At 42.8% G+C, this 13241-nt stretch overlaps 1 protein-coding gene across 1 annotated transcript; it reads left to right on the top strand.

The window, feature by feature from the left end:
* Positions 1–3177: 3177 nt before the first annotated feature.
* DYNLRB2 (dynein light chain roadblock-type 2) lies at positions 3178–12844 on the top strand. The gene is made up of 4 exons (XM_030299638.1): positions 3178–3238; positions 5891–5966; positions 11665–11832; positions 12601–12844. The coding sequence occupies exons 1-4, from the start codon at positions 3236–3238 to the stop codon at positions 12642–12644; spliced, it is 291 nt and encodes a 96-aa protein (XP_030155498.1). The 5' UTR covers positions 3178–3235; the 3' UTR covers positions 12645–12844.
* The last annotated feature ends 397 nt before the right edge of the window (positions 12845–13241 follow it).

Here is a 13241-nt window from a genome sequence, read left to right as displayed (position 1 = left end):
AGGAACATCAACCCTGGCTGCACGCAACTCCAAATTCTGGGCTCAAGGAAACCCTTTAATTCCAACAGGGAGAATTCCTTTATGGCAAGCAAATGCTTATGTGACACTTGAGTCCTGGAAAGAATTACCCTAGAGGGTGCCCTTGTCCTAATAAGTAGAAAATAGTTGATCTTCTGAAACCCTAAGCCTATAATTCTGCAATTCTATGGCATCGGGTCATATTATGTGGAATACTTCTTGAGATCATTGACATCCTCTAATTTTGCCTTACTACTAAGGGGCATTTTCAAAGAATCCAGTGAAAGAATCTAATATTTCACTTTCTGGAGTGAAAAAAGTACTAGACGTTCTGTTTGACAAAGAATGCCTTATCTTATGAGAAAATGGGCACAAAGTATATTCCATGGTCCAGTTTATAGTATTTACCAACTTAGCATGAATGCCGAAGATAGACAGATGTATGGGGTGCTAGAGAAAATTCCAAGAGAAAACTCAAAATTATCAAATTACCCAAATTTCTTCAGGCTAAGCAGAAAGTACTAGCAAACCACCAGTGAGAAAGAGAGACCTCGGGAAAAAAAATCATCTCACTTTGACAAAAATTCTGTGAAAAACAGTGGACTTTGTATGTGCCACAAATTTGGGGGTCACTTCAGAGTACTTGAAAAAAGGAATATACATTAATTCTCTCACTTAAGTTCAAAGTTATTTAGCACTTACTGTAGGTTAAAAGGAGGGGTAAGGGGATGGGAGGGGGAGAAGGGAAAGGGATAATTCACCAAAAAAAGGGGGGGGCATAAAAATTAAACCAAGCTACCTCCAAGGAATAATTAGAAGTGAAAATCAATAAGGAGAAAATGGCTCATATTCTCCTCATTGATTTCCTATGCACAGTGAGTCAAACTTGACTGTTGGTTAGAAGTCAGTTTGGCTACTTCTTATTACTTTTTCAGCAGTTGGGTACTCCTGTCAGTTCCTTTCATGCTGGAGTCTTGCTTGGCTCTAATCACAGCTGTCAGCTATCGAACGAGTTTGACACCCTGACTCCAGAAGCGAGGGGATTCACACTGCATGCATATGCAGTGGGCTCCTTCATTAAAGCTGATTGACATAACAGATATGGTGCACTGCCACTGATTTTTATAAGCAAAACAAATAGCTACACAATCAAGGAAGAGTCTCCTTGATCAGAAACACCCAGAGAGAGCAAGAATCAGTCTTTATACAGCTCAGCCAGTATTACTGGAAATACCTACGCTTACTTAAAATGGTAGATATGGGCAGTGAGTCAAAAGCCAGCTACACACACACACACACACACACACACACACACACACACACACCTGACCCCTCCCCTACAATCTTAGCTGTCCATTCCAAATAATCTCGGTTGGAGTTACAGGGGTTGGTTAAAAGGGGGATCATTTAGCTATTGTGAGCTGGATTTTGGAGAGGCATTAAGTTTCTTGGAGGCAGAAGAAGAGACTGCCAGTGACCAGAATCTCCTCCCCCACCGTCAAGAAAAGGAAGCAAGGCTAGAGCTTCTCAGAGTATTTCTGTCCATAATGTCACGAAATGACAGACTCTAAGTTGAAATGGACCAATTAGCCCCAAAACCACCAACTTCAAAACTGGTTCAGAGCATCCCTGACGAGGGCCCCTTCAGATTCTAGCTGACATTCTTAGCAGTAAGCATGCCATGTCCGGCTGGAGACCGCTTTCCGGAAACGGAAGCACAAACCGCATCAGCAGTACAGGGAGTCGTTAAAGCGTGGTCCTGTGGGGGAGGAATTCCCATCCTATACCTTGTGTCTAGTGATCAGGGTCTGCCCTCTTCAAACCCCAGGACTTCATGACGCCAGCCACCACACCGTTCTGCTGCCCGTCACAAAACAGTCAGTCTCTGCCTCCCCGGGCCGCAAAGACATCATCAATGCCCTTCAAAAGTGAGTGACTTCTGACCATCCCTAAGTGATCTTTAACTGGTTCCTTCCATCAGGTCCTTCAATACCAAGCCATATGCTCTTCTGTGGCAATTTGTGGAGCCTCCAGCACTACCACCTGCCATTTTTCAGCAACTCAGAACTTCCAGCAGATAGTGACCAAAAAAAGAAAGATCCTAAGGGATTCAGCAAATACACTGGTGAGTATAAACTCTTCAACTGAGTGAGGAGCAGATAAGGGGATGCTATCGCTTGATGAGAGTCTAAGATGTAGCTTACCCTACTGTTTGGGGGGTAAGGAGTAAGGAGTTACACATCAACAATATTATATATATATTATATATATATAATATATACACATAATGTATATTATATATATTATATATAATATATATTATAATATATAATATAGTATGTATAGTATATATTATATATAACATATATATAATATGTATGTATATGTATGTATATAGTATATATTATATATAACATATAATTATATATATATATAGATATATATATAGATATAGATATATATAGATATAGATATATATATAGATATATATCTATATATATAGATATATCTATATATATAATTGTACAATTCGATGCTGCAACATGTTTTTCTTTCCGGAAAGAAACTATCGGTGGGGGACGGGGGGGGGGGGGGGGGGGGACACGTATCCGCCTGCACAGGGCACCGAGAAAGCGAGGACACTGGGCCTCGCCAAGCAGCTGAGCCTATCACCAAATCTCTAAGGCGGCCCAAGCTCGGGAGTCAGACGGACCCATCCCCTGCTTATTTGCGCCGCAGCACGTATCACACTTGGAAAGTGTTGCTTCGCCGGTCGCATTTGGCCTGGCTCCCCCAGCTAGAATGCACTCGGGCCTAGAGCGCCCGGCACGTGGCAGGCGGTCAAGAAAACGCTCGTGAGTGAGGAAGTGGCTGTTACCTTAAGGCGTACCTCAAGGCGTGAGTGAATGAATGGACGAACGAATGACCAGGCCTGTGCCCGCCGAGCGTCCTCAGGCCCACGGCCCCGCGGGGCTGGGGGCACCCAAGTGGGCGCCCGGGGCCACCGGCCCTCAACCTCCGCCTACGGCGGCCGGGAGGCGTCAACGCCACTTCAGGGCGGAAGAGCCGCCCCGGGCTGCCGACCGACCCGCGGACACGCAGGCGCGTGCACCCGCACTTCCGGGAGGTCACTTCCTCCCCCGTCGCCTAGCAACGGCTGGAAGCGTTGCTGACTTCCCGGGCAGCGCTGACGCCGGGCTGAGCCGCGTTTCGCACGATGGTAAATCTAGAGCCTCCGTCTGCGACCGGGCGCTTCAGGGGCGCCGACGTCGGGGCGGGGGGGACTTTCGCTGCCCTGCCCCCGAGGCCGTCCCTCGCCAGCCGGTCCGGGGGCCGTGGCGAAGGCTGGGGGCTCTAGAAGATTCTTGGAGAGGCGACGGGGAGACCCTGAAGGAGGGAGACGGCGACCTTAGAGGGGAGAAGAAGATGCTTAGATGGGGGAAGCTGTCTTGAGGGATAGATATCAAGGGGGGGTGGCTCTGGCGAGTGGAACTTGCGGGGTGTGGATGCCGAGAAGGAGAAGAGAGAGACTGGGGGATGAAAGATCTTGAGGGGGTGAGAGAGCTCCAGAGCGAGGGAAGTTTGCAAAGGAAAGAGGCGAGAGGGAGAGAAGTCAGATCCTGGGAAGGAAGAAAGGTGCCCCAGGGAGAGCAGGGGGGTGAGGAGAAGGGAGAAGGAGGCGATACTGAGAAAGAAGAAAAGAAAATAAAGAGGAAAGGGAGGAGAGAGATAATAAATAAATCAGTAAACAGACAGAAAGCGGAGACTGGGGATAGCTTGAAGAGGAGCAAAGTGAGTTTTTTAAGAGAGGTGAAAGGGGATTGGAGATGGGGATTAAGAGATTGTATTGGAGGGGTGCAGAAATCACGGAAGAAACAACTGGAAGGAGAGAGGGAGAGGCTGACAGCAGAAAGAGCTGTTTGGGAAAGAAGTAAAAAAAAAAAAAGAAAAGATAAAGGGGGGTTAGTGGTTGTAGGGAGCTATGCACATTGTGTTAAAGACGGCCAAAATGTGATACTGGATCCCCTGTATCACTCTTGTGCTTTGGTGCAGTGTTTCCCAAAGTGAGACGCAAACAGTAGTTGCTATGTAAAATAGCTCAGAAATAACAAATCACACAGAGCGAATCACACCTGAGGAAGTTACTCCTCTTCCATTTTTTTCCCCCAGCCTGGAGACTGTATCCAAGAAAGCTCCTGGCACGGTTAGGTCCTGAGTACCACTGTCATTTGGTATTTTCCATGTTTCACCTGAATATCAGACCTCAGGCTCAGACCTTTCTTTGGGGTAGAATTTAATAATATGCACTCTCTTCATTTTGTTCGTTCTTAACGGTCATTTCTGTCTCGGACAAATAGTAGCAGCTTTCCATTTGTGGTAGTGATGTGTAGTTGTAGTTTCCTTGTAAAAATCCATTTGTTTTTTAGTAGCTTTGAGTAGTGAGATAATTTAAAGAACATGCTAGGTATATAATATAGATGATATTCGTAATGGCAAAAAAATGTGACTCCAGTACACAAACGCCTGAAATTCAGCAAGCACATGCCGTAGGTGTGGAAAAGAGGAAATCAGTGTTCCTGCCCACATCAAAGGCAAAAGAAAACTATCTTTTAAAAAAAAATGTTTATTTATTTATTTTGAGAGAGTGTGTGAGCAGGGGAGGGGCAGAGAGAGAGGGAGAGAGAATCCCAAAGCAGGCTCCACACTGTCAGTGCCGAGCCTGAAATCACAAACTGTGAGACCATGACCTGAGCCGAGATCAAGAGTCAGACACTCAACCAGCTGAGCCACCTAGCCGTTCCGAAAGAAAACTGTCTTTTGACTAAAGTAGCATAGTGTTTACCCATTTGAGGTTAGAAGGGAAAAAAAACAAACCCTCATCAAGACACTCTGCAGGATACTGCTTGAATTCGGAATATCCAGTGATTACTCAGGAGTCATATGCAGGTCTGAAAAAGATTATTTGTGATTTTAGCATTTGCAGAAGGGAATAAAACTGGTAACAAGATAGTCTGTGCGTAAGATTAATTCAGAAAGCTGAGTTTAAAACCCAGTGGGGCTCCAACACAATCATTCATGGGTGAATATTCAGCTTGCACTGAGACCCAGGCACGTTACCAAGAGAATCCTGGGATATGTTGTGTTTACAGAGTATCCTGAATTTAATCATCTGAACTCCCAAGTAGGTAACATTTAGGAGTGAGAATAAGATTTCTCATTAAGGGATACTTTTTTTTTCTACATTTATTTACTTTGAGAGAGCACACAAGCAGAAGAGGGGCAGAGAGAGAGAGAGAATCCCAAGAAGGCTGTGCACTGTCAGCACGGAGGCCAACATGGGTCTTGATCTCACGAACCATAAGATCATGACCTGAGCAGAAATCAAGAGCCGGATGCTTAACCAACTGAGCCACCCAGGCACCCCTAAGGGATACTTTCAGACAGAGGGAGATAATGACAATAGCTCTGTAACTGTTTAAAGAAGTGTAATACAGAAAAGGATTTTTTTCATACAAATACAGAAAGATCAATGAGTAAAACATGAATGGGAGCAGATTTCTGTCCAATATAGAGAATGCTTTTCCAGCAAATAGAGACATTAAAAATTGAGTGAGCTCTTGTGAGGTAGTAAGCTCTCCTTCTCTAGAAGAGTTCACACCAAGAGATGTGTCAGAGTTGTATGCAGGAGTCTAATGCAGGCTTGGAGACGGGACTTGGCAGTTTCAAAGGTCTCTTCCGAAGGTCTGAGATCATAGTATGCAGTACCTTAGGTTAAGGGGACGGGGGAGTAGGTGTCTTTCTAAACATTTACTTTAGGATTAGGGTTACCGCAAAGACCCCCTTTGGTTAGTTGCCTTCTTGATCTCTTCAGGCGGAGGTGGAAGAAACCCTAAAGAGGATCCAGAGCCATAAAGGGGTGATGGGAACTATGGTCGTGAATGCAGAAGGTAAATATATCACATTATGCCTTCTAGATAGACACAAGCCAAACAAGGACCTGTTGGCTGTGCCTCGCCTAAGACAGACACCTTAGAATTTGAAATGTAAAGTTTATCTTCTGTGTCGTAGCTATAACATGTACTCACCAAATATCTATTGAGTACCTCCTATATACCAAGCACTCTGCTAAGAGTTAAAGATATAAATATGAATCAAACATGTCTAAAAATATCTCTGTATTCCTAAGAAACACTATACATGTCTAATTTTTAAAGCTTTGGTAACTCCTCTAATATTTCAGGGATACCATTGAAAGTATCATATTGAAGATAGGGAGAATATCATTGTTGGCAGTTAGTTTTTATTTTAACATTATAAAGGGTGCAGAGTTTCAGTCTTCCTTTTAAGTGAAATCGTTCCTTTACCACACTTAATAAAATATTTGAGAATAAATTTTAATACGACTTACAGTATAGTCTTTGTGGATATAGTATAAAAGGGCCAACGCATTTCCACCTAGGAGATCCGTAAACTTATACCAGAAACTTGCTCTCTCTCGTCCCACAATCCCTGCTAACAATCCACAAAGCCTTTTCTCTGGCACACTGCTATGTGCTCAGCTATGGTGGCAATCCTGCTAGTTTCATTGCTAATTCAGGCATTTGCAAAGGCAAGAAATACCACAAATCCCAGATCATTAGTGGAAATAAGAGTAGCTACTTCACATAACTCACGGCGCAACCACAGAATTGGTGAATTGCCATGGCACACAGAGTGCTTTGCAACAGAATCTCACAGCTAATCATTATTTTTGGCACAAATCCATCAGCAAATATTTATTGAGCAACTACATACTACCGCCTGTTTACATTCAGACTTCAATCCCTTAGCAGTTAAAGACAGAACACAACCTACTTCACTGAGGGTTTATGATAGTTGGATGAAATGTTAATTGTTGGGTGCCTAGCACAGTACCCAACACTTAACAGAATTATAATTAAATAGTTCTCAGCATGCGGACATTTTTAATTGATTTGTACAGCGTCAACATTTGATGTGTAAATAGACCATTGGATGTGTTTTGCAAATAGTAAAATTAAATGAAAAATAACACCAAATGAATAAATTCACCCAGCTTGAGTGATCAGGAGGGAAAGGATTTAAGATCAGCCTTATAGGTAAGAAAGAGTTCTGCCCAGTATCTCCAGGAAGCGGTGCAGCGCGAGCACATTGTTCTGTCTGGAATGAGTCTCGTTCCTGGCACGCTCTTCAAGTCCACACACCCCCTAGGACGGGCTACGCGTGGGGCTTCAGAAAGGTAATGCATTCATTTCCTTCAGCTGCCGCAAGAAGGTACCACACACTCGGTGGCTTAAAACATTAGAAAGTTACTCTCGGGTCTGCAGGCTGGGAGTTGGAATAAGGGTGTCAGTAAGGACAGCCTGTTCTTTGAAGGCTCTACAGGATCCTTCCTTGCTGCTCTCTTAGCTTCTGGTGGCTTCCGGAAGTCCTTGCATTCCTTGGCTTGTAGAGGCATCAGTCCAGTTTCTGCTTCCATCGTCCCATGGCGTTCTCCTCCCTGCGTCTGTTTTCTCTCCTTGTGAGGACCGCAGTCGTCGGATTCAGGCCCACCCTAATCTAGTGTGACCTTATCTTAACTAATTACATCTGCAAACACATGCTATTTCACATGCTAAGGTTTAGGATAGACTTGAATTTGGGGGGAAAAGATACTTTTCAACCCAGGACAACTCGTCTTACGAGTCACTTTGGAAGATCTTAGTCAAAAGTGTATAATCCTAGCCATATGCATCATATGTCTGAAAATGTCCATAGCCTGTGACGTGCAATTTCACTCCTAGGAATTTATCCTAAGGAGTGACGAAGAAAAAGATTTAGGTGCAAAGGATACTCACTGAGGCATCATGTACAAAAGCAGTGAAGAAACAGACAAATAAGTAAATAAATCTATCCCAGCGGTACGGAAAATTTTTCATTCATTATGTAATGTTTACTTGGTGAGCCACTACTCTGTTGAAAATGTTGAAGAATATTTAGAGTCATGGGAAACAATATTAGATGAAAAGCATGGAACAAAGCAGTAGCCAACATTTTCTAATCATAAACATAGCCAGCCACACAAACACACTTACAGTAAATATGGAAGAAAGGACAGGGCTATGTTACGGCGATCATCTCTGAGCGCTGGAATTACAATTGACTTTGCTTTTACTTGCCTGAAGTCTCTCAATATTTTTCTTATCCAAAGGCGGCAAAGTACGATTTTTAAAACCCGTTAACTTCTTCTAATTAACCCTTACTAAGATAAGATTATGTTAGGATTCGGGGCACCCTTCCAAACACCAAATTAACCATTTTCCCAAAAATATAAATGAGGGTCTTATTTTTGTGGTCAGATTATTAATAACCAGAGTGTACGACAAGCATGTTTATTAATAGCATATGGTATAAGTTGTGTGAACAGAATTAATAAAATATTCCATTTCAGCAGCCTACTCAGTTTTAGATGAAAGTGCCATTTATTATGGTGCAGCCCGGCAGCTTTCAGAAGACCCAGGAACGTAAATGCTGAAAAAAATTTAACTAAGATGGCGTTCACGTGTTCTTGTACACCACTAGTGGGTTTAGTGTAATTCTCAGCAAATCATTTTAACATATCTCCAGGTGTTATTTGTGGCGAGGTGGGCCTTCTACCATGTTTCTACATTTAGATCTCATATGGCATGTTAAACAGAGTCCTTTGGGGGCACCTGGGTGGCTTGGTCGGTTAAGCATCCAACTTTGGCTCAGGTCATGATCTCACGGTCCGTGAGTTCGAGCCCCGCGTCAGGCTCTGTGCTGACAGCTCAGAGCCTGGAGCCTGTTTCAGATTCTGTGTCTCCCTCTCTCTCTGCCCCTCCCCTGTTCATGCTCTGTCTCTCTCTGTCTCAAAAATAAATAAACGTTAAAAAAATTAAAAAAAAAAAAACAGAGTCCTTTGGTTTCACCGTTAGTGAAACCAAGGCACCCTGTCCATGACAATAAAGCAGACTTCCCAATTTAGCCCACTGCTGAGCAGCAGAGGTTTTTATTAGACTAGATTCTTTGCTAACATCGGTTTCCCATTTATACAACCATTCACAGTTTACAATATTGCAGCACTGATTGTTGAATTAGATACTGGTGAATACATATTATTTCTCAGACGGTCATAACTATCCCATATTCTTATGTATATAAGCCTGATTTCCAGAGGCTCTTAATTTTACATATTCTTGACATTTCTAACCATCAATCATTTGAATTTCATTAGACTTTATCAGCCATCCAGTCCGTTCCTTACATTTTTGAAATACAATCAACCAAAGTACAAATACACAGTTGAAGAGTACCAGCTTACTGGGATCATAAAGAGTCATATTTTAAAGTAGTGCCATAAATTCGGCAATATCCAATTCATATTCTTTGTTCTAGAAGTTCCATCGTGGGGATTTATACCATACATACACACAAATGTGAAATGGCATGCACACGGACATATTCCGTCGCCTTGCTTATTAAAGTCAAAGCCTGGGAACAGCCTAAATGCCCGCCAGGAGGATATACTTGTTACGTGTGTCACAAGGCATCCATTCGACAGTCATGTGATGCAGTCATTAACACGCCTAGCCTTAGCCCTATGTGTACTGAATAGAAGGAGTTTCCAAGTGTATTTCATGAAAAAAAATTTTTTTTACAGAATAGAGAACAAACAATACAAAGAATACAAACAAAAAGATACTTGAACACACTTAGAATATCTCTGCAAGGTTCCCAAAGAAACTGGGAGCAGTGGTCACCTCGCAGAAGGGGCCATGAGTGAATTTTATACCATGTGCTAAAATTGCTCCTTAATAAATTATTTTTTAATTACCTTGCAGGGTACCAAGCAAGAGCTCAATAAATATTTGTCGATTGATTTTTTTCAAGTGGTCTGTAATGGATATGAAAACCTCCCAGAGCTTCCACAGTGTGCACTTATTATTCAGAAAGGCTAGCTGTTTTATTTATTGACTTGGATCATGAATAGACTAACTAAACAGGCCTGAGCATTGGATTCATAATCTTGTCATCTATATTTTAAATAATTTATTCTGGCTGTATTTCTGGTTTTGACACCGAGCAGTACAGACTTTGGAGGTAGTCACTATTCAGGATGCAAAATAAAACCAGTCCTCAGAAAGTGCCCTTAAAAGGTAAGTGCTTGCTACCTCTCAGCTCCCTGCCCATTAAAGACACATGCCTTGTGATGGCTCATCTGGTGTGAAAGACATAACTGACTTCGGGGGAAAGTGGCCAAGAAATAATAATACAGAAATTAACAAACTTGATATAAAACCTTGTTTATTGAACAGATTTTCCTGTAAATATTGTCCTTGTATCGTTTGGCAAGACCGATTCCAGAGCGAACGGTTGTTTTAAAAGAGACTGTTTCACGGTCAGAATGGAGGTCCTCAAAGAGTTTCATGAAAAGCTGGTAAAATCGTTAGTTTGTAAGAGCGTTCCACTCTTGAAATCCCCTCTTGTTTAACAGCTTCTGGAATTGCATTCTCTGAGGGACGACCCAGAGTTGTGTTAGCCTCTTCCACTGATCGGCCTTCATTCAGGTGCCTGTGGGATCTGACAGCCACCCCACATTCACCTTCACGTGTCCCCCTAAATTAAAGGCACGTGTGCAAATGGAATCCTTGCAATTCCCTGGCTGTCTGCTAGTTCTTACAATAATCTGAAAGCCCTCTCAGACGAGACACGATACACGTAAAATACCCAGCACGGCACCTGTTAACAAGTAAGCGCTGAGCACCGAGTGACCAGAATTGAGCTGGATTGATTTGAACTGAATTGAATTATACTTGCATATTTGTCTGGCTAGATTTTCCCAGTTAAATTAATAGGTTCAGTTTTAAAATCGCATAATGGAACAATAGAGCACACGAGCAGCTAAATTTAAGAATGCTTAAGCCAAGAGTGAGCGCAAACCAGGGAATGCCCAGCAAAACCACAGTGTCTTTGCTGCTGGATTCTCTAATATAAAATGTAAGGTTTGCAAAATACCGTATGAGGAGCCACAGCATAATTTTTAAAATCCCCTTTGGATACACTCCTCAACGTGTGCTATGATATCCCCTTCTGTTGCTGGCCTCAGGGGAGGACATTAGCACCACGTCACGGACCAAGCATTTCAAAGCAAAATGGCTATAGACCGACTGCTTGGAGGAGGGCATTAGGTAGACTAATATGTGAACTCAGTTCTGAAATAATCAGTGCACAGCTTCCAAATAATGTGTGCACGAAACCCAAAAAACAATACCTACCAGTCTAACAATAGGGGACTGGTCAAATGACGGTATGTTATAAAATAGTGCACAGCCGTTAAAAATAATTTGAGGACCGTGTCACTGACAAGAACAGCTCGGGTATGCTATCACTTAAATGAAGAAAAAAGCAGTAGTCCAATTTGTCATGATGGTTTGTCACAACTACATTTTAAGACCCACGTACACACAAAAAGACCGGAAGGAAAGAAACTGAAATTGTTACCAGTGAGTGATGTCGGCCATAACTTTTTCTTCCTCTTTAAAATCATCAGTGTTTTCCGGTATATCCACAGGGTGCACATTCCTTTGACAGTTAAAACTTTTAACCCAAAAGTGACTCTTGTAACAGGCATTCCTATCCGAACAACCTTGGACAACTCGACGACGGTTCAGTACGCGGGTCTTCTTCATCAGCTGACAATGAAAGCCAAGAGCACGGTCCGTGACATTGATCCTCAGAATGACCTCACCTTTCTCAGGATCAGGTCAAAGAAACATGAAATCATGGTAGCCCCAGGTAATGTGGCGTTTCACTTCATATTTAAAGCATCTTTCTCCTTTACTGGATAAAAGCTCTGTTTCAAGGAACTGGACACACAGATTTTAACCTGCAATATGGCACGTAGTGTTCTCCAATTACAAAATGAAAGACGTTGGAATCTGAAAAACTCAAGCTGGAAATTTTGTGAAATTAGCGACAGATTTAACCTTTGAAGAATCTGAATTTTTCCCATTTGCATTTATTACCAGTAATCAAAATAGGGATGATGTAGGGAGTGGATCAAAGCCCTGTAGGGTCTTAAACCCTCCCCGTGAGAGAACACATGCACCGGGCCTGCCTCAAGACGGCAGCCAGAGAAACACTCCTCTCCTTGAAGGAATTACATTCACAGTGTTCACCAATGTCTGTGTAACACAGGACTCGTGCTCCCAAATCTAGTCTGGAACAAACTTCTCTAGAGGACATCTATGACATCAGAATTACCCATATACTGTGTTCTCACCCTGCTGCACATCACAAGCACTTGGAAAGCTTTACAAAAACAGTTATTGATACCAGAGGCCTTACCCCAGGCCGGTGAACTCAGAACCTCTGGAACTGGGTCCCGGGTCGTGGTAGTTTTTGAAAGCTCAGCGGGTGATTCTGATGTGCAACCAGGGTGGGAAACCATTGGTCTACAGAGAGTCCAAGTGACGTTTTGAAGAGAAACGCAGATTAGCCGAAGTATTCACTTAGTAAGTTGAATTCTTCCAGTGGATTAACTTCGTCCGTCTCTCTCCACAGATAAGGAATATCTTCTGATCGTCATTCAGAATCCATGTGAATAGATCTGCTACGGCCCATCCTGTCCTGTGATGCCCAGTTGCAAATGCTTTATTTACTCCTTAGTTATTACCAAGATTATATTCCAATCTGATCTTTCAGACATTATTTACTATTTTCACAAACTATTCTGCACGTCTCATTTAGTCCCTTTCAAATGTATTGTAGTGTTGTGATTTAGTGATGTAATAAATGAATTCTGGTATAGAGGTCTCTTTTTTTTTATAGTACACCAGACTGAAGGATTCTACTGGGAATCCTAGCAAGCCTTCCTTGCAACAGTCCTTGTAGTCTAGAGGTGTGCCAAGAATCAACGTGGCTGTATCCTTTTGCCCATTTCATTAGCACGTCCTGGAGGTTCCACGGAGCACGGCGGGAGCGACCGGGGAGTAGGAAGTCCTCATCCTCTAGGGGCGCTAGATGCTTTCCCAGGTTAAACAAGGGAAGTAAAAAGTCAGAGGCATGGCGCTCAGCAGGGTCAGCTCCACAGCTGAGCGCCTCCTCCCACAACTCCAGAGGGTGTTTTTTTACTAGATATTTCAAACATTCAGAAAATAATGAAACGAATAATAAAACAAATAGAACAGATTTCCAAGACCCGT

The sequence above is a fragment of the Lynx canadensis genome, chromosome E2, assembly GCF_007474595.2.
Source record: "Lynx canadensis isolate LIC74 chromosome E2, mLynCan4.pri.v2, whole genome shotgun sequence".
In the NCBI taxonomy this organism is placed as follows: domain Eukaryota; kingdom Metazoa; phylum Chordata; class Mammalia; order Carnivora; family Felidae; genus Lynx; species Lynx canadensis.
Note: the sequence above shows the minus strand (reverse complement) of the source record. Positions and strands in the feature narration are given on the sequence as shown.